Source organism: Engystomops pustulosus, chromosome 4, assembly GCF_040894005.1.
Source record: "Engystomops pustulosus chromosome 4, aEngPut4.maternal, whole genome shotgun sequence".
In the NCBI taxonomy this organism is placed as follows: Eukaryota; Metazoa; Chordata; class Amphibia; order Anura; family Leptodactylidae; genus Engystomops; species Engystomops pustulosus.
Window position 1 is genome coordinate 54453388 of NC_092414.1, and position 22402 is coordinate 54475789.

The 22402-nt window shown below is 39.4% G+C and overlaps 1 protein-coding gene and 1 long non-coding RNA gene across 19 annotated transcripts in view; one reads left to right on the top strand and one right to left on the bottom strand.

The window, feature by feature from the left end:
• Positions 1-19694, top strand: part of LOC140126458 (uncharacterized) — a 130206-nt gene extending 110512 nt beyond the window's left edge. The window contains exons 3-4 of the long non-coding RNA XR_011854837.1: positions 10486-10681; positions 19514-19694. This is a non-coding gene — a long non-coding RNA (uncharacterized lncRNA). The remainder of the gene's footprint in view (positions 1-10485; positions 10682-19513) is intronic.
• Positions 1-22402, bottom strand: part of TENM2 (teneurin transmembrane protein 2) — a 1545179-nt gene that overhangs the window by 15168 nt on the left and 1507609 nt on the right. For all 18 annotated transcript variants that reach the window (XM_072145937.1, XM_072145941.1, XM_072145939.1 and 15 more), the window contains 4 exons: positions 21056-21210; positions 19467-20341; positions 13453-13628; positions 6086-6321 (listed from right to left, as the gene is read on the bottom strand). In XM_072145937.1, the coding sequence (XP_072002038.1) occupies positions 6086-6321; positions 13453-13628; positions 19467-20341; positions 21056-21210 (1442 nt within the window). The remainder of the gene's footprint in view (positions 1-6085; positions 6322-13452; positions 13629-19466; positions 20342-21055; positions 21211-22402) is intronic.

A 22402-nucleotide genomic window follows, 5' to 3' on the forward strand; every position in this document is an offset into this window, starting at 1 on the left:
GGATCTTCAAATAACCCCTTTTATTACCTTTGTATTAAAATTGGTCTGGGTTAATTTCAAGGTTGAGCAGGAATCTTTAAAAATATTTTTACTGAAAATAATGTTATTTAAGATATAGACATTAAGGGGGAGCATTTATCAACAATTCTATACAAGTTTGTGGTGTAGAAGCACTGAAATAATCACAATTTCTTGTGCACTTCAACCTCCACGCCATATGGGCGTGGAGAGGCATGACTGATGGTGGAGTGGGACGACTTGAGGCGTTCCTGCCCCATACCTGAGAACTTTCGAAAAACCTGAAAACATCGTTGCTCCCCTTGACGTCATTGGGGGGCGGCGATCAGTTGCCATGAGAGCCTCGGGTCTTCCGATTTGTACATTTGTAATGAATGAGGTGGAAAATACTCATATTCTGCCATACTGTAGTATGGCAGTATATGGTAGGATCAATCACACAACCTAGATTTAAAGTCCCTTAGGGGTTGAAAAAATAGTAAAAATAAAAAAAAGTTTTAAAAAAATTATAATTTAAAAAATAAAATTCAAATCACCCCTTTCCCTAGAAGTAATATACATATAAATAAACAGTAAAAATCGTAAACAAAATAGGTATTGCCGCGTCCAAAAATGCCCAAACTATCAAAATTTAATAAGGTTTTTTCAGGTTTAACCCAGTCGAAAATGGCACTTTTTTGCCATTTTAATAAATATAAAAAAATTCAATAAAAAGTGATCAAAAGATCGTACAGTCCTAAAAATGGCCAAATTGAAAACTTTATCAAAAGTCGCAAAAATGACACCACCCACAGCCCCCTAAATCAAAGTTATTAGTGCCAGAAGATGGCAAAATGAAAAAAAAAATTGTACAGGAGGTTTTAATTTTTTGTAAATGTATGAAAACATTATAAAACCTATACTAATTTGTTATCCCCGTGATCGCACCGACCCAAAGAATGAAGTAGACATGTCATTTGGGGACGCACAGTGAAAGAAGTAAAATCCAAGCCCACAAGAAAACGGCACAAATGCGTTTTTTAACCATTTTAGAATTGTTTCCTGCTTTCCAGTACATGGCATGAAATATTAAATACCATTGCTATGAAGTGCAATAATTTATTCAGAAAGCAAGCTGTCAAAGAGCTCTTTACATATAAAAAAAAGTTATGGATTTTTGATTGTAGGGAGTGAAAATGGAAATGAAAAAAACAAAAAAGGGCCAGGTCATTAAAGGGTTAATTTCAATAAGAAATGATCTTGTCTGTAGATGAACATAGAATCCCTGTAAATGCATCACCCTGTAGGGTATCTAACATTTTATTTGAAATATTTACACATTTTTTGATGTGCTCCCAATGCTGTATTATGCCACTAATGTAAGAAAGTCTCATTAATTTTTAGGGGAGATCCAGTAATTGAGCAGATTCATTAAGTGTTGTGGGTTGCCCCATGCCTGATATTTTTCTGTTCTACTTTGTAAGACCGAGAGCTCTGGGAAGGTGTTGCGTCCCCTTGCCAACAGAAAATCTATGTTTGGTTTTATTCTTTAGAAAATGGCACTCCAGTTGTTTTTACTTTTTCTTTATCTGACGCTGTTTACAGCACAAAAAAAAAACAGAATTCGGTAAATGGTCTAAAATGTCCACTGAGGTTGTCATGGAAACTATAGAAGTCAAACTAGGAGAACTGTATCAAGAGCTAATTCATCTCCCTGATTCATAAAAGCAAGAAGGAGAACTGGGGGAAAGTGTCATTGTAATTTGGATCTATAGCAGCCCAACACACTTTGAAGTAGGCTTTCACTTTAAGTCATTACACTCTATAGCAAAACTTCTCCTCTCAATTCTTCCGTGGCGTTAGAAGCCGGAACGCTGAAGATGGAGACGTCACAGAACAAATGAACGCGAGCGTCTTGTACAGAGATGGGGAGAAGTAAAGTAGGATTCTGTGAACGTAATATGCAAATGGACTCGATGCAAATTAACTCTAGACTTTCTACTTCATTTCAAATTACATTTTCAGTCCACTCATCCTTCTATAATCTCATAGTGATTTTCATTTAAAAAGAGCTAAACAGAGATGTGATTACTTTAACGGGAACTAACACCAGACAATTAAATTTTGAGGTGTTGATAGATAAAACAATGTTTTCATTTGCATAAACATGACGCCAGGAAATCTAACCTGTAGCGAGGTTTCACTTGGAAGACTTGTGCATTTAACTTTGGTTAATTACCACAAGTACCTCTATTAACTTTTTAATAATCAGTGTCAGGAATTTGCTGTAGGCTGCTACTTTCCTTAAAAAAAAAAAAAGTCGAAATGCTGAGCTCACTTCTCAGGCAAACAGATTAATTATTGCAAATAATCAACTGCTAAGTCCAAAATCAATTATGCTTTGCTAAAATCCCATTGTTAATGATTGGATTGCCAGATGTGGCCTATTTTTATCTTTCAAGGCACGGCACCTGCATGTAAAACAATATCCATTGTATTCCTCCTCAAAGTCAAGAAGTGAGAACTGGCCGCCAATGGGCGGTAGCTAATGAGAACCACAAATTGATTTCCTGTGACTCGGTCATGAACACGCAAGGTTAAATGCTCTCCATAATCGTATGGCAGATTATAGGGAAACAAAATTCCTCAAAGCCTAATGGCTTTCAAATAGTGTAATGACTTAAAAAGGCTAGACACCAGCAAGGAAATAGTTACAAGTCTGTGATCAAGTGTCACCATGAATAATACCAATAAGTTATTGAGTCCTCTCCTTCTAAAAGGGAACCTGTCACCAGGGACCTAATTTTCACTACAGACAGATTGTAAAAGCCCACGACACCTGCAGTGCAATAATGTCTCTCTGCCCTTTCTAAGCATTTGCATTACAATATAATTGTGTGCTTTAACTTACTCTTGCATCCTGAAAAAATCCTGGGGTAGTCACAGGGGCTGGGCTTTGGTTTGGATGCATTCAAAAAAACAACCTGTGGCTTGTCTGAACTGCAGGCTGACTCCATCTTTGTGCTCCTGTACAGCTTGTGTGTGTAATGTGTGGTGGGCAGGATATTTAGGTAATTTTCCAATATACATCTATTAATAGTTCTGCACTGCTTTTGTAAAATATTGCTAATGTCTTTTCAGCCAACATGCATTAAATGGTTTCAGATGGAGGGTCATGTCATGTGATCTCTATCTGTCCAATCTGTCCTATTATGATAGGACCTTCATGTATTCAAGGTCCTGGCAAGGCGTATTCTATGACCAAGATCAAATGACCCTCCAACAGTGGCCATTTTATTGTAAGAAATGTCCGGCTGATGAGGTAAAAGATGGGAAGCTTCACTTTACATATCAAGAAAGCGGTGCAGATGTATTAGATGTATAAGCCTACCCGAGTATAAACCGAGACCTCTAATTTTGACACAAAAAACTGGAAAAACCTATTGACTCGAGTATAAGCCGAGGGTGGGAAATGCATTGTCACAGCCCCCCCAGTATAAAGCCTGCCAGTCCCCTGTAGTATATAGCCTGCCAGCCCCCTGGAGTATATAGCCTGCTTCCTTCCCCTCAAGTATATAGCCTGCCTGCTCCCTTGAGTATACAGCCTGCCTGCCCCCTCGGGTATATAGCCTGCCAGCCCCCTCGGGTATATAGCCTGCCAGCCCCTCCCGGTCCGTCGCAGGCACCATGACGTCAGCCGCAAGCTCACATCATAGTGTGTGCCGATGCGGCTGACATTCACGAAGACTGTGACGGACCAGGACCCTATGTCGGAGCCGTGTTGGATTCCAGGGAGCGTCAGAAGGTGAGTTCACTTTTTGTTTTTTTTTCCTAGACTCGAGTATAAGCCGAGGTAGGGTAGGGTGCTGAAAAACTAGGCTTATACCCGAGTATATATGGTACCTAATTTCCTGCCCCCCGCACTCTCACACATTACAAAATACATGGCCAACCCCTTTAACAGCATGAAATAGGTATGAAATATTCTTATCAGATTATATGATGGAAGTTACATGAATACAATTCCATAATATATAAATATAAACTATGTCATAAATGTGCAGCATTCAAATTATTTCTAGCATCATATTTTAGTGCTTTCCTTGAAATCTCATGAACTGATCATTATGCCGTTCAATAACATATTTTCCTTTTTCATTTTTAATGTCCACCATGAGCTGAATCATGCTAAACCCCCAATTAAATAATAATAAAAATAAAGTAAAACCGCAAATCAGCATTTCGCACTTAGCAGCTGCGGATTATTTGTATCTTGCCAGGAGCTGTAAAGGTGCTGAATATAATAAGGATAAAGCTTCTTTTTATTGTACATCCATTCTCTGACAACAATAAATTGCATCTCCCCTTGTTTATTAAACTGCTAATGCAAGAAAATATTTTTAAAAGGGCACGTGCTAAATATTTTACAACACTAGTAGATTTTGATTACTTTTATAACAAGCTTTTATTTTCCTTCCCTACTTTTTCTCCTTCAAAGAGCTCCGACAATGTGGAATAGGTGCACTTTTTTGTTCATGCCACAGGCAGATAAATTGTATTACTTTTTTGGAAACTATAATGAATAATTTAAATTCAGATATAAAAATGTGACCTCAACAGAAACACGGCACAGAATGGATTTAAACGTTTACTTGGGAACAACTTAGAATAGAAGTATTAGTAAATGTATCTCTATAAAAACAGACCCAATTTCCCACTAGTTCACTCAATAGTACAGAGTTTATTTTATTTATTTTTTACTTTACATTTCCACTGAAAGAAAATGGCTTTATTCCAGCATCTGATGGTAGAGCACGCCTGACATTTTTATTTTCCAATGGGTAAACAAATGATAAATATCATGAAAATATTGGACCAGATATAAGATAGTGGGGATAAGATTAAATTGATGCCTGAACATGAATTGTTTTACGTGAGATTTCAAATGAGATTGGACTGCTCCAGTGCATTTCAATCTTTTAGGGGGCGTCGGTTTTTGGAGAAGTGTTTATCGCACCAATTCTCTGGAATGCCCTTCCCCGGACTATCAGACTAATACCCACCCTCCAAAGCATCTAACGTGCTCTTAAAACCCATCCCTTAAGGCAAGCCTATCACACTCGCTAACTCTCAATCACACTCATTGAATAAAAACAAGTGAACAGATGTCATACAGTTGTTAAAAAAAAGCAGATGGCAAACAGAAAGAAACCCGAAACAAAATGGTTTATTTTTAACAGTGTGAATGAGCCCAAACTTTTGCATAATCTTCAATTAGACTTTCCTGGTATTTAACACTCATGACCATCATCTGAGGTCTAAGTAAAAAAAAAAGTAGCCCAGGACTATGCATTGATATTCTTGCTGATCCAGTACTTGGGACAGGGGTGTGATTTTTATTTAATAAACTCCTGCACTATAGATGAAAAGCAATATGGTTCCAATTGTAAACTATTTCCTAGAAGTTGGGAACCACATTTCACTCTCTTTACTTGTTATGAAGGTGTTTTTACTTGGGTCATGCATCTCTGGGGCTGTAGAGCAAGTAACTTCGGAATTCCAGAACATCAACAAATCATATTATATAGAGAATCGACCTGGAAGGCTAGTCTCTTATGCCATAAAAAGCTCTGGGATCTGACATTGACTAAATTGTCTAGTTATACTGCTATGTATTACCTTTAATATGCTATGAGACCATAAAGCAGATCCTAAAATTCAATAACATAAAATGATTTGAAAGCTACAGTACATTCCATCCTACAAAGGTAGTACTGTGTGATCCTATATTAATATCCCCATGTCATTGTCATTTATATTGGTTTTCTCATTATTGGAATATATTGCCTCCCTGTCTTTCTGTATTTATTCAATTCATTTCTGTGATTTATGCTAAATGTAAAAATGAAATACTCCAGGCTCTGTGCACACAACTGAACATTTTTCAATTGTATCTGGTCAATAAGCATCTGTCATATATTTGTCCAAAATCCTTTTAATAAAAAGAGCAACACACAATGTTCTTTAGGAGCGAAATATTGTTTCTCAGTTAACTATACAGTGGTAAGTCAACACAGATGACACTTACCCGGAGCTTCCTTCCAAATACAGTTACTTTGCCTTTTGTCTGCTCTTTCCGTAACCGCCACTCAATGGAGTTTAGTCCGTTCTCCATGGGTAAAGAAATATTGCGCCGTCCAATAGTAGGGGTCACAGTCCCCGCTAGAATATGGGGTTCACTATGGAAGCTGATGCCCATTCCATTCGCATACATCACTCTTAGGGTTCCATTGCTACATAACTGATAGCTGTTCCTTACTTGATCTGGGGAAAACAGAATTATAGGAAATTGAAATAAACGATTTACGGCAGCTGAATATAAATAAAGGCATCACTTACCAATGTCAAGTGGAAAACTGGTGTACAAGCCCTGAAATGGGTGCAATTCATGGTGCATGGCCAGGAATTACACCTATTTCCCTCCTTATGCCAGCTCAACACCAAATGGGTATAGATGGGTGTGAAGGGGGGCATGCCTGGTGGCTGAGTGGGACGGTGCATGGCGTTCCTGCCCCGCACTTGCTATAGCCTGAGCCAGATCAGGTGCAGGCTATGGCGCAATTCTATGTCTACCCCAGTATTATGCCTAAAATCACCTCACCTGGTACACATTTACCGCAAAGTAAAATAAGTAAGCCCTTCAGAATTGCACTTAAGATATATGTACATATACAGTGTTTGTATATATATATATATGTGTACATATATATGTATATATATGTACATATGCGTACATATATATGTGTACATATGTGTGTGTGTGTGTATATATATATATATATATATATATATATAGATAGATAGATATAGATATAGATATATATAGATAGATATAGATATATGTGGATATATACTAAATATAAAGCTTTTAAAAAATGCTTGTAGATTTTTTTGTTTATGAACAGTTACCATAGATTTTGTTAAAATAATTGCTTGAGGAAAAATCTTCCCTTGAAGTTTTCTTGATTTTTAAAGGTTTAAGCTATATTTTCTATTTTTTTTAATTCTCTTGAATAGCAGCCCACTACACTATTCAAATGTTCAACATATGTCAACACTTTTTTAGGTCTCCAAGTATGGATCAGGACACACTTAAACAGTTTTACTAAATAGAAAAGTAGTGGCAACATAGTATTTATACCAAACTTTACAGGACATCTACCACCAGTATCAAGGTTAGTTAACCAAGCACACTTGCTGGGGTGTGCTCCTTTCTGGCAGGATGTGCTCTTCTTTTAGCTTCTTATTCCCTGCTTTTTCCAAAAAAAAGGATTTTAAAATTATGCAAATAAACCGGAGGGGCTCAGGATTCCATAGGTTTTAATTAATCCTGGAGCCCCTTAGACTCATTTGCATAATTTGTAAAGTATTTTTTTTTTTAAAAAGGGCATAAGAAAATTAAAGAAAGGTGGATCGTGCAATAGGGGGCAGACACCTGCATGTAAGTGTGCTTGGTTTACAATCCTTCATCCTGGTGGTAGATTTCCTTCAACATTGTGTTTACTGTAAATGCCCCCCGGCATGACCACCCCCATATCAATGGTTAGAGGGGAGTACAGATATGGCAGTGGTTATACTGGAGGAGGTGTGTATACAGTAATTACTGCACGTTCCCTTCCATCTGCCGCAAGCCAGCAGGTCACAGGATGTCACACAGCCTGTGGGTCATGTGACCCATGGCAAACAACCAAGTAAGTATTAACATATTTTACTTACCCTTATGAAGGTTAGGTAAGGTTGCTAAATTCTTTAAAGTGTACCTGTTATCAACTACAGAATACTGAATAATATACTTAATTTTTTTTAACCTGTGCCTCGCAAATCTGGCAATTTGTTTCTTAAAATTTGTCCCCCTTTTAAAAACATATGGCAACCATTAGTTTGCCAAGGATGAATGCATGAATAATGCAAGTTTTTACTAAATAAGACATTGTGATAGAATTGTTGACCAGCATATTAGTGTATACAAGACAGCAGACCCAAGGTAGTTCTAGAAGTCACACGATCATACATAACTATCATGCGTCACACCATGGTCAGACAAGCTGCCACTGAATATAGACCTTCGTGGACGTTTGAAAAGATCTGAAGTTCCTAAAAGTTCTGCTGAATGAAACTGCTTGATGAAGATTACTGATATATATATTACTTCTAGTGGCTTCTGCAATTGAATATCGTCCATTACAATGTCATTGTGTAGTAAATACTTTATATATTAACATTTCACAAGATATCATGAAAAGTTGTAATAAAGATGAACGTTCACTTTAATTTTCAAGCACACTGGCTTTTTTATTTCCCTAAATTCCACTTGCAGAACGTCTCCCGCTGACTTTAATGCACAGTGGCTGTAATCTGGTTGCCAGACGCCTATTAAAATGATTGTTGTTTCCCTTTCTATGAAGATAAAATAGAGGAACACAGGTGTAGACTTTGTGCTGGGCTTCCCCATCTACCAGTGCCGATTCCGCTGACACAATACACCTGTATTGAGAGCATCCACTTTTTATAGATTTTCTCTCCACTTTCATTTCTAAATAGAATTAAATAAAAAGGAAGAAACCGCTTTTGCTCAAAGGGCTCTTTTCACAGAGCTGAGATCAGCAGAACAAAACAGATTAGTACAAGAAGATCAATTGCTTATGTTTCCTTTATTCTTAGACATTTAGATATGTGCCCTAGGGGATAGCATGTAGAAGCTAACATTTGAAGAAGGGATCTACTGTGCTATTGCTAAAGCTTACAGACAATACTATCAGATAATCACCCGTTTCCACAGGCCAATACATCAATATGAAGCCGTGGCTATCTTGTTGACTATCTCATTGTCTGTTTGAAGTTTGTGGTCATCTGCTTGCTGTCATCGGATAAAACTGACATACTCTTCCCGGGAATTATTTCTACACCACTGACATCAAGCGAGGCCAGTTAGAGACAATCTCCGCTAACAACATTGCTGTGGCTTCCACCTCTCGTAAATCCCTGCAAAGGCTATAATATTTAATTTAACACAGTCTGTCTTCAGCATGCAGTGTGCATCTGAGATACCAATATGCCCTATATAAAATGCATTGTGCTGCCTTCCATCACCGCCTGTAACACAAGCTAGAAGCAAGGCCTGGGTCTTCTATGTGGAAAACCAAGTCTAGTGCTTAATACTGACCTGAGTATCTAAATACACTATATTTGTAGAATGGAATATGGTAGCAATTGTGCTTCAGCTTCTATTGGATGGAGAATTTCTAGAGGCAGCGGGTGGGGATCAAAGTTTTTTATTTTCTCGCTCCGTTAGCCGTGACCCCCATTTTGGGCCACTCTAGGCACAATTTCCATGGTCCCTAGGAGGAAATATGGTCCTGACTGTTACCACATAATAGTATATAGACTATATAGACTACTATGTGGCATTACAGTCCCCACAGGTACTATGTACATGTCCCAACCATGAGTAATAGTGACTGTGGATCAGTGAAATGTTATATGAAATAAGTTACATTCTGAATAGGACGCTATGCACAATCCCCTGGACTCCTTCTAATCTATAACATACTCTATGTAGGAGTTCAATTTGTTCACCTCCATCTGCTCTATAGCATGCTGTCTGCAAATATGACATTATATAGAATATGCTCAGCATTTTCTGCCTGCAGATAGGACACTATACATTCTTCTCATTTCCTCCTCAATAACATGATGTCCTATTTGCAGACACTATTTACAATCTGCTTTGCTCCACCTGCTCTTCAGCATACCGCCTGCAGAGAGGACACTATGGGGGAGATTCATCAGAAGTGTCTGAGAGCAAGACTATTCTATTTACAATTGGCAACCAATCAGAGCTCATGGTTTCCATGGACAACTAGATCAGTTTTACCTCACACTTGTGATAATTACCCCTCCCATAATCTGCCAAGCTCCTCCTTCTCTACAATATGCTTCCTCCAGAGAGGACACGTTGTATGATCTGCTCAGCTTTTTTTGCTCTATATCATACTACCTGCAGTTAGGACACTGTGTACAATTTGCTCACCTTCTCCTGCTCTTTAGCATACTACATGCAGATAATACACCTTTAATAACACCATTTCCCGTTTTTCCTATAATGTTGTAAAACTGTCTTAACCCTTAATTCTGTAAACAATTTGATAAATCTGCCACATTGTTTTTTAGAATCTTGACTTCCACTCATGACATGACATAATAATGCAGATGTCTGAGACTATATAATTATTGTTCAAAACACAACAAGAAACTAAATGTAGCTTTCCGTATGTAACAGATAGTATAACTTTAGAACTCTTTCCATTAAAGGAAACCTGTCACCAGCAACCTAAAGACAGATTATACCGAAGCCCATTATACCTGCATTGCAAAAACGTCTTTTGCTTTCTCTAAGCATTTACATTACAATATAATTGTTTGTTACAGCTCAGCCCCAGGAACAGAGCTCACGGCCTGGTGAGCTGACATCAGTGGTGGAAGGAGGAGCTGTACAGGAGCACAAAGGTGGGGGCCAAGAGCTGAGCAGTTTGCAGCACAGAAAAGACGCATGTTATTTTTTTAAATGCATCCAAACCAAAGCCCAACCCCTGGGACTACACAGATGATTCTGTCAGGGTGCAAGGTAAGTTATAGCACACAATGATATTGTAATGCAAATGCTTAGAGAAGGCAGAAAGGCAAATTTGCAATGCAGCTGTTAATGGACTTCTACAACCTATCTTTTGTGAAAATTAGGTCCCTGGTGACAGGTTGCCTTTTTGAGTACATTGCAGTGTTACACATATTAGGATTTACTTAAAAGCCCCAACTAATATACTGATCTTACTATATAGGGCTGACAGCTCCAAGTCCATCAACACTTGTATAATATGCATGTAACTGTTGCTAATTCATGACTTCAGTGACCTTGTAATAAAAGTCTATGCATAATCTCTATACGCAATGTATGTATACAAGCTGCAAGCCATATCAACCCCATTACATTGACTTAGTCATTTATGTTACAAATGGAAATTCTATTATAAGGGATTTTAGATGGTCTGTCACATCTGCACCAAATAATGTCAGAAAGACGGCGTCTCTAGCTTTAAATAATATGTGTAAAACTATAATGGGTTATTTTAATAAGGAAAACCTATGTGTTCCTGCCTGCATGCCATAAAAATACATTTATCAAGCCTGGCTTGTGGACAAAAGGTGCCATTTCCATATGCCTGCTGTCTTTTTTAAAGCTTCACTTGAGATTCGCAAAGTCAGATTGATAGCCATCAGCAACACCACCTTTTCCCTATGGCAAAGAAACAGGATTTTTCCCCGAACAGGTGCAAAGTGAATTTTTCAGACAGTATACATGGTGTTTTCGTTCTCTGTAGGGAAATGTACAAGATGGCAAGATCTTTTGTCTGCATAGTGACAAATGCTTTCTGTACTGAATAACACACACATATATATATATATAGTAGTCTGCTGGTATGTGCCATGTGCGCTGCGGTGCATGAAGCGTCTCTCCGATGTGCGCTACCTTCACTTCCCTCAGATTCTGTATAAAGCCGGAGTGCCCACATTAGTGAAGAAGTTTTCAGCTTCTGAAAAAAGCAATCTTGAAATGCTGCCTAGCCAGTGACCTCTACAGATAAAAGATGTTCTTCTGCTACAATATGCTAGAAAAGGTATTGTGCATCAGAACAAATGCTATTTTTTGTGAATTTTATACTGTTGTTGGGTATGATGCTTTCATGTGTTTCAGTACAGCAGTAACTCATTAGGGTCCAGACCAGGATACAAGACCCTGCAGCAAGGTGTCATTTTAATGGTTAATTTATACCCAGAGAGTCCCGTTCCCCATAGCCTGCGGTTTAGGAGATTTCCTGTGTGATTGGGCAGCTGACTGATTGGGAATGCAATGTTAACAGCTATGTAATCAGGTAAATATTCTCTTCTATGGTTGGGTTCACACCACGTTTATTATATACACTAAGTGTATATGTCGGGAAAGCACCCTACGTGCACTCTTAGTGTATACATTGGTAAATAGTGGCAGATGGAGGCATAGTTGTTGACGCCGTCTGGCCACTATACTTCCTGTAACAGGCTACATCTTTTCATCCTGCAGCCTCCATCTGAGTGATGTTTGCGTTTGGCAGAGGCATTGGACCTGCTATGGGGAGCGGATGCAGAGGGAGGACCCGGTCATATTAGGAAAGTCACTGGGGGACGTTTTAAATATAAAAAAAATGAAGGCATTAAAAGAACAAGTGCAAAAAATGGACAAATTGTTTTACCTCATCGGGACCGGAACCAATGTGAGCCTGAACCAAATAAGGTGTTTGACACAATATAAGGGTCTGTTTTTACTAAAATCACATCACAAAGGGTGATTTCTGTTAAAATGCGTCATTTCTTTGATCTGTTTGGATGTGTCAGCCGAGAAAGTTCCCAGCATTTTTCTAATGTGGAGTTGCCACATCAGAAATGTCCACCAATGGGAATTTTTTGAAGCAAGTTTTTTTTTGTTTTTTTGCTGCTTTCTCCTTGTGGCTTTGAAACTCTAAATAAAATTGATTTGTTGCAGTTTTACAATTCACAGCACAAGTAATTTTTCTGCAGTTTGCAACAGCCGACACACAGTGAATAAAGGCTTTTTCCATGTGAAAGGCCCCCAGTATCTAACAGTCAGTCCTTGAACTGATCAACTGTTCTATACCTGTTTGTAGCCTTTCGATACACAGGAAGCAGATATCTCTGTATGTTGTGTAGTGGCCATTCAGAAGTAGTGCAAGCTCGGTTCCTGTTAAGCTATATTGGAGCCAAGATTGCAGTACCTCAGAATGCCCACTACACAATGTATAGAGCCAGTCAATCATCCCCTACTGTACAATCACAAATAGTATACTGACTGTAAACCATGAACATGGTGGTCAGTCTCCGTAAGGAGAACTCTTACTTCCCGAACCCTAGTCACAAGCCTCTCACCCAGCCAAACCAGTTTCCCTACGCTGTACTGAGGAGACCCAATCAGGTCAAAGCACTGCTGTCTGTAGTTGGGAGTCTGTTCCTTCTGGAATAGATATACTGGGTTGGTTTTAATCCCACATCATGTCATAAGGCCTCTTGTAGGTCATGCTTGATGTCAAGGGAGTTGCCTTACAAGGTAGCTAAAAGAGGCATGGATTTCCTTATCCAATCCTGGAAATCTTTGGATATTTTCCCAAACTTTAAACCATGGCATACCACCTAACATGGCCTTGTTAAAATGTCACACACTTAAACAAAGGAACCCATTACATATTGGTTTGTTTTAATACATTTGAAATTGAAACTTTAGTGAATGAAAATGCAGTCAATACTGAAGGCTTACAGGAAGATTTCACAAAATGAAGATGATGGTAGTACCTTGGACTACTGTATATGATGCCTCTACTGAAGATAGATTGGTTATGACAGTGACATCATCATCCCGGTTAGAGTTTTCAATGTCGATTGTAATAGATTTTTCCATTTCCCGATGGAGGCTGGTGACAACTCCAGTTGGTCGAGTCACATTGGTCAAGCGGCCTTCATTGTCATAACTGAAATAGAATGATTGAAACAATATTACTTGATATATCAGCAGTAAGAGACAGTAGTGGATCAATTAGTATACAATGGATTATAGATTAGGAGGAATTGGTGAACAGATAGTCCTGGTATACACAATTTTTTCTGACTTAAAGGGCACCTACCACCACGAATCTACCTATAAAGGTAGATCGGGTGGTAGGTGGATGTATGGGACGTGAGGATAGCCCTTTTTAAAGCTAATCCTCACGTCCCCGCTAGCCTAGCATAAACTTTATTGCCCTAATATGTTAATTTAATTAAGCGGCTACCGGGGCGTGGAGTAGCCGGACACGAGGCTACACGGCGCGGCTACTCCACGCCCCAGTAGCTGCTTTCCCCCGCCTACCCTGTGATCTTCGGTGCGCAGCTCCTGGCAGCTGCGCGCCCTCGTCCGAGAAGCCGGAGTTCTGCGCATGCGCAGTAACTCCGGCCAAGATGCGCAATCTCGGGAACGAGGCCGGAGTTACTGCGCATGCGCAGAACTCCGGCTTCTCGGACGAGGGCGCGCAGCTGCCAGGAGCTGCGCGCCGAAGATCACAGGGTAGGCGGGGGAAAGCAGCTACTGGGGCGTGGAGTAGCCGCGCCGTGTAGCCTTGTGTCCGGCTACTCCACGCCCCGGTAGCCGCTTAATTAAATTAACATATTAGGGCAATAAAGTTTATGCTAGGCTAGCAGGGACGTGAGGATTAGCTCTAAAAAGGGCTATCCTCACGTCCCATACATCCATCTACCACCCGATCTACCTTTATAGGTAGATTCGTGGTGGTAGGTTCCCTTTAAGGGTTGGCAGACATATTGTTCTCCAGTCTGATGCTGCATTGAGCTGAGCTCCTCTCTGCCTCTACCCCCCACCTTTGCATTCCTGGACGAGCTCACACAGAGACTTCCTGCAGCTAAGCAACACATGGTGAGGAGAGTAGACGTGTATGCAAAATCCAACAATCCTCTCGATGAACCAGATATAGAACAACTAAGACAGTCCATATAAAGCTACATTCTCCTTGTCCTCCTTCTGGTGGTGAGGGTTTTGTTTCTGAAGAGATGACCTCTGAAATAACATGAGTTCAGTGAGATTCCCTAGAAATGTTATTATATAAGAGCCGAGGCCGTGAATGCAGATCATCCGGGGCCATGAAGAGCTGTCCCATAACAGCCTGGACAATTGCTCTTTTGTATGTATTCTTATGCTTATGATACCTGATGACAATAAAATCTTTATCTGCCATGTATTCCTCTTGCAGAGGATGGAGAGGGGGGGGATATTTCTCTGAATATTCTCTATCCGCATATGGTGGGGTGCAGCGCTAGTCTGTGTGCCATTATGTTGGCTGCTCTGACATTAAGTTCTGAACGCAATGTTACAGTCGTGAACGCTATGATTTGCTAATTAATACAGTGACTTACCAGACATTAAAGCTAATTATTCTCATCACAGAGCCTGCAAATTACCCATTATATCCTAGCACTTTACTAGCGGTTTTGAAAGAAACTTTATATCACAGTTAACTTTCACATGTCTAATTTGAGAGTGATATTTAGAATGGAGGGGTATTGATTTCTATTCTCTATTGCCACTAGATTTGGCTTCACAGTGCATAGAACAGCAAGATCCCAGCATAAAGGTGAAATGCAGCATCAGGCTTCACCACTAGATGTCCCTCTAAACAATGAAACCTGCAGCTGCAATGTATGGAACTGGAGCTTATATCTTGTAATATAGAGGGATACTTTTTGATGATTTTTCACCTGCAACCATGACTATATTCATTATAATTGTATGTATATACCAAGGCTTAGATGTTGACCCCAAGAAGGTAATACTCGGCTGGCTTTATGGATGTAACATGCAGAGATGTCACTAGCCACAGCGTATCTGAGCCAATTCCTGTAACTCAAACCCCTGGAACACCATAAAGCCTCTAGGCACAGAATGGACCTTAATAGGTAATATGTTAGCACAGGCAATTCACAGAGAAATTAATCTAAGCTCAATCTATAAAACACATTACTCTGAATATTTAAACATAGTGAGAACAGGCCACATTATAGGCCGTGCCACCTCTGTACTAAGGAAACAGAACTGCAGTGAGCCAGAAATTCTGAAAAGATTGGCTGTAATAACACAGACCACTATACAAGGGACAAATCCATGTGTTTTTGACTAATTAGACTATCCCAAAAACAGCTGGTAAGGGTAAGTACCAGGTGGCAACCCCAACTGATCTTCAGTCACCTATCCTAAACATTCAATATCCCCTTTAAGAGTTAAATATTCTAGCTGCTTCTGTCCAGCACTATCTGGAGCTTACTGATGATCTCAAGTAAAGGGAACCTGTCACCAGCTTGTACATCACTAAACCACTAGTACCACTAGTATTGTGTGAAATATCATTTCTATAATTCCCCCTTTATGTGGAATCTCACACATTAACCTATAATGTCACAAGAGGGGAGCTTCTATTCCGATTCCCATATCTTGGGCTCTATACTCAGAAACATGCTGTTGGTATCAAAATAATGTAAATTTTACCCCTCATTTGCATCAGGCTTGTGGTTCTGTGATCTACAAAACCAGAGATACAAAGTTAAAGGGAACCTGTCACCAAAGGGCTCTTTTATAAATGTGGACATCTTACAATAGAAAGTAAAAGGAACTTAGGAAACAGGTATTTAAATATTCCATATATGTAATGGTCACAGAAATATTGTATGGTAAATTTTAACAGCCAGCGTGCACACTGAGGTCCTAGGGGTGGTGCTTTTCAAAGGGATAATGTGCAGCTGTTTGAATTTAGCATTGGCCCTTCCCACCGCTCATTATTATACCCCCCACAATCTCCCTCTATTCTCCCTCCCACCCATGATGTTGGGATATTCCCGACATGCACAGAGAGCTGTGAGGTGTGTCGCCTCGCCTCGTTGCTAACTGCGCATGCGTCTTATTAGGCAGTGCGGAGGTACAAACATATTTCCCACCTGTTCTGTAGCTCTGGGAACCATTAACCTGATCTGAAAGATGAGTCTTTAATATGTTACCAAAGCACGGCCTGACTCCTCTCAGGATCTCTACAGATACCTAAATGGGTGAGATTTCAGATAAAAGAGGAGATTCTTTGAAGAACATTTCATACTCTACCTGAGGGGACAAGTAGATTAATGGACTAAAACCTTTCAGGGGGACTTGTTAATTATGTCAAAATCTCCAAGTTTTTCCAAATAGAGTTGTCTTCAATTAAAATAAAAAAGCACCTGTATGCTTTATGCTGCGACATGTAAATTTACTATTCTTCATAAATCCATTGTGCAAATTACCGAGAAAATCTGCACCTAAACTGCATAAGTGTTAACTTGACCACCTACAGTATATATAAAATATATATAGCGATAGATACATAAATACATGGTGTACGTTTGAACAATCTGTAATCCAGCCCTGTCAGATGTTGTAGATGAATAGATGTACATAACATTTGGAGAGTGGGAGCATTATACACCACGTACGGTATATTTCCCACTCTATTTGACAGTTTTTCTATAATTATGGCACCTGTTTTTATTCCCAGATGATGACAATTAATGGTGAGTTATTACAGCAAATGAGAAGTCACCTTAAAGAATCCAATTCTTGCTTCTTTTTTGTACTGAGCAGAGACAAGTTTGGATGACAATGTAAAATGCGTAAACAAGCAATTTGTAGATCTGTGAAGTTGGTGAAGTATCTTGGAGGAAATGTGACAGTGATCACACTTTTTCTATTAAAGTGGTGAATGTAAAACTATCAACGAGCGGTAAACCATTTCATTAACATGTTAATGAAGTACAGTCAGGGCCCACATTAGGCCCCCACGTATGCTATCTGCACACACGTGCCTGCTGATAACACTCATGGGAATCACATTGACAGCAATGAAGATCTTCCATTATCATTACTGAGACGAGGCTGAAGCTGACGCCTGCTGGGTGACTGCTAGGTATGGCTGCTGACAATTTGGGGAAATTTCATGGAAACACATTGTTTCTTTGACAATTTTTCCTGAATTGTGAATTACGTGACGGAAAGTGATTCGTGTGAAGTGAGCAGTCACTTCTATTAACAGATTTTGGCCTATGTGAAAAACAATTTAAATACAGGTATGGCGACATATATGCGGCTCTCTTTTTTGCTTTCAGTTGTACACTTGCATTTTCAGCAAGAATATATCTCCTTGGGATATTTAAATGACAGCCGAAATTCTAACACAGTCGCTCCACAAATGTTGTCATAGTAACCCCAGTGCAGCAAGAGGTGAGAAACTGGCTAAAATAATCCACACAATGTACATAAAGGGAGCAGCAAAGTAGAATGTAGCGGATTATCTGCACCTTATCCGACTACGGTGTATAAATACTTGTTGGTTGTGTACAGGTCATTTATGTGTTACCCAATACTCACGTTTTAATGGATGCCCTCTATCAAATGATTGTGGTCATAGAGACATGGACCCTGAGGATGTCCCCACTGCTGGATCACAGCTCAGTCTAAACATGTTCTCCTGTAGCTGTGGGTCAGTTATGAACATGGCACTGGCACATTTACACAGTATAGGTTTTTTATGTTCTACATTTCTTACATTTCATTATTACATTTTGGTAATGAAATGTTTTCGGTCCCATGGTAAGAGGGAACAGTGAGAGGACATCTTTTGTTAATTTCTTAGCAAAAATGGGGGAACTTGATAACTAGGATAAAACACTCCCTATTTATTTCAGTTTCTTATGGCCATTATAGCTTTAAACACTTTTACAGTACTAATATACCAACCAATGTCCCCAGCTGCCATGACAACAGGACTGCACCTCCCAATCGCAATGTAGGGGGCCTCTTGGGGCTGTCAAATCTCTCAGAACAGTTTCTGTCCATGAATTGCAGACAGTGACAATACATGGACAGTCCTGTTTTACAGACTGAACATAGTGCCTAAGACAAGACTATGTCAATCATAGTAATATATGACGCAAGGAATCCCTTTTCCCCCACAGAACAGCAGCGCCATACTGAGATCATGATGACAGTTTGGCGACTCCATGCTCTACACTGCGATCGGTCCATGATTCACAGACTGATCACAGTTGTCTGAAACAGTCCTTGGATGCAACAGATTGACAATTGATATCCAATATTTAGGCAATGGAGCCCAGTTGCAGTTTAAGCCAGGCTCTTGTGGTCATCACAAAAGCCCTGAAAATCCCATCTACAAGTTTTAAGTCATAGAATGTATAAATTCTATTAACTTCATGTCACCTTTTGGGTGAATTCATATGGGAAAAATTCAAATGGAGACTATTTCTACAACAAATGTGACATATTTGGATCCTTCCCATGTGATGACTTACCCCCCCCCCTCCAAATACATTTCTGTTGTAATAACTAGAAATCTGCTATCGGCCATTTAAAATGTGTTTATAAACTGACAAATGGATGTTACAATTCAATTTATAGTCTAATATAGTAATTATGTTAAATGGAGAAGGAGATATTTATAGATTGGTCCAAGTTAAATTGATTGTATGAAAAATGTTCATGACCTGTGATTCTGGTGCCAGTTTGTGCAAAAATGGGTTTAGCAAGGTATCATATACATATTGGGTGTATTGGAAATAGTGGATAGCTATTAGTTGAGGTGGTGAGGTCATGGAGGTGAGTCATGTACCCTCTATTTAGAAGAGTTCCTTATTTGCCCCGGTAAGATGTATAAAACAACTTTTTATCATTGCGTATAACTTATATCTTTCAACATTAATTTTGAATCTTTACTGTGTTTACTTACTCATAAAACACTGTCCAACCCGTCTCGTCGCTTTTTGTCGCCAACAGCCCGGTGTTCCCATCATATGTCATCAAAGACAACTCCAGACTCTGTGTGGAAACCAGCTTGAGAGCTCCGGTGGTGGTGAGGGTAAGAGTGATGATCTGATTGTCTGGCATTAGGAAATGTCGTGGAGTTCCATTAGAATCCCTGCGGATTTTCAGAGAGTTTCCGCTATTATCGATAACTTCTATCACATCATTGTCAGCGCTGTAGGTAAAATTATAAAGGTATTCTCCTGTGACCAGGCTCTGAGTGTACTGATGAATCCCATTCATATTAAATATGTATAGCTCCTGTTCCCCTGGGGATGCTACTTCATACTGATTAAATGAAGTCAGAACCGGCTTGTTTTGAAAAACAGCTCTTATCCGAATATTTCCGAGATCTGCAATGTACACTGTGCCGTCAGGTGCCACAGCAAGTGATGACGGAGAATTTAGAAACGCATCCGTGGCATAGCCATCATCTCCAGCATAACAATTACAATTGACGTCGTCTTTGCAGTTGCAGTCTGAAGCTGCACCCGCTAAAAGAGAGATTTCACCATTGGTTGTGACTTGTCTTATTCGATTAATCTTCTTTTCATTTGTTTCTGCAATATAAAGGATCCCAGTGTGGGAAATGGCTATGGCGCTGGCAGATTCCAGTGCGGAATGAATAGCCAGCTTGCTCAAGGAATAGTCTATGCCAGGCACTTGACAATGCATGGGACGTCCGGCTATGATGCTGACTTGGTGGTTTTCTGTAATGCGCAAAATCACATTGTTCTCTAAAACATAGAGAGAGTTGTCCATTGGGTTAACAGCCAAATCTGTTGGCCATTCCATGCGAACCTGCAAAATATGTCATATTATTACCAAGCAATGCCATCACTTTTTTATGAATAACATAGAAATGTGAATCTTGTGTTATGTTCTCAAACAGTTATGACTATAATAACTGTGATATTATTAGAGATATTATTTACCTAATATCTCTAGAATCCATATTCTATTTCATTTCAATAGCAGATGGGTTTTCCAGGATTGCAATGCTTAGGGTTTATCCTTAGGATATCAATATTATAGCTCTGTCAGACAGGCATGTCCATTTCACATACACAAAAAAACTAACTGATATATTTTCAGTCTGTTTTCAATCTGTCAGTATTATATCTACATTCAGTTTTATTTGTGTCCACAAAAAAAAAAAAAAACATGGTTGGCTAAAAAAGATGTCTAAAATCTGGCTCCCCAGCATCCTCTGACATCTGTGTGCCTTTATGGAAGTCCATGGTCATCACGGAAGTAAAATCCATATCCATGAAAATAGTGGATAGAATATGGACATGAAATACACATATCTGCAAGAGCCCACAGACTGGTAGATCTCCAGGTTCCGGAAACTCTACGCAATCATTTGTTAGAAGGGGCAGAAAGGCTTTATGGTAGCAACAGATGCCCAAAACATGAGCGTTGACCTCAGTCTACAGTAACTACTCCATTATCTTTCCTTCTGATATAAAGAAAAAATCTAACAAGTAATCAGTGAAGAGGAACGAACTGTACCTGAGTGATGTCCATGCTAGAGTCACAGCTTAAAGGTCGTCCCGCTGCAAGATCATTAGATCCTAACAGCGTAGAAATGATTCCGTTTGGGTCTACTTTTCTGATCATTGTTGCATCAACAAAATAGATGAATCCGTTCTTATCAACAGCAATTCCTGCACAGAAGGGAAAACATTTCAAGCTGCGGATAAATATCCATTCATCAAATCCAACCAACTTTACTCACTCTAAGAATCTATACCGCTATACTTACTGGAGTATTCAATACAAGCCTCAACATAGACAATGAGTATTATTATTTTCTTCTTACTAAGTACATGAAATCCATTATATAGAGGTAGTGAGATGACAATGTTATAAGCCATAAGGAGGGAAGGGTCATTTCCCTTACCACACATAAAATTAAATGGTCCTTGACCATGAATACATTTGGGGCCAATTTTTCATGAATTAAAACCTCTGCTCGACCTACATGTTGCTGTCTGCTTTCCTGTGATGGATATAGAAATATGGAAATGATTTTTAATCATATAGGCACATATTATGGTTGTTGGGTGGTACTATTCAAGCAACTAGTCCTTTTGATGTTAAAGGGGTTATATTGCAATTTTTTCACAAACACTGCCACCTCTCTCCACAGGCTGTGTTTATAATTCCAGCCTAGCCATGTTCCCTTTTTTGAGCTAAGGTGCAATGGCAAAAAACCCAAAGACAGAGGTGATGGTGTTTCTGGAATAAAATAATGTTTTCTTAAAGGGTTTACCCATGATAAAAAATTCTCATATTTCAATCCGCTAGTCATGTTAACACAATAAAAATCCTTTTAACCCATTACTTTACAATTTTACTCATTGTTATTGCTGCTTTAGCTCCTATCACTAAGTGATGGTCAGTGCAAAATTCCAGAGTGTGGGCGAGGACTCTCTAAGCAGACACTACATGATCCCTCTGTGCTGTGTGAGATGCAGTGTGCAGGCAATGCGGTTAGATTAACAGGGTACAGGTTTATATACACTTTCATTGTTTCATTAGCTTCTGAACAATCACTAGTATCTGGCACATAGTAAAAGAGATGAGACTGATCAGAGATGAGAGATATCTATAAGATGCATATTACACGTGATGTTCTCAGCTCTGCTATCACAGCCATAACATACACCGCTCTGCCTCCCTCCCCTTAATATAGATCTTATCTGCCTGTAGCTTTACTCTCCTCACGTGTTGTTGTTTGCTGACAGGAAGTCAGTGTGTGTCTGTGTGAGCTCCTTCTGGAATGCAAAGGTGGGGGCTGGAGTGCAGAGAGGAGCTCAGTGGAGCATCAAGTAGAATAACAATAAGCCTGCTTAC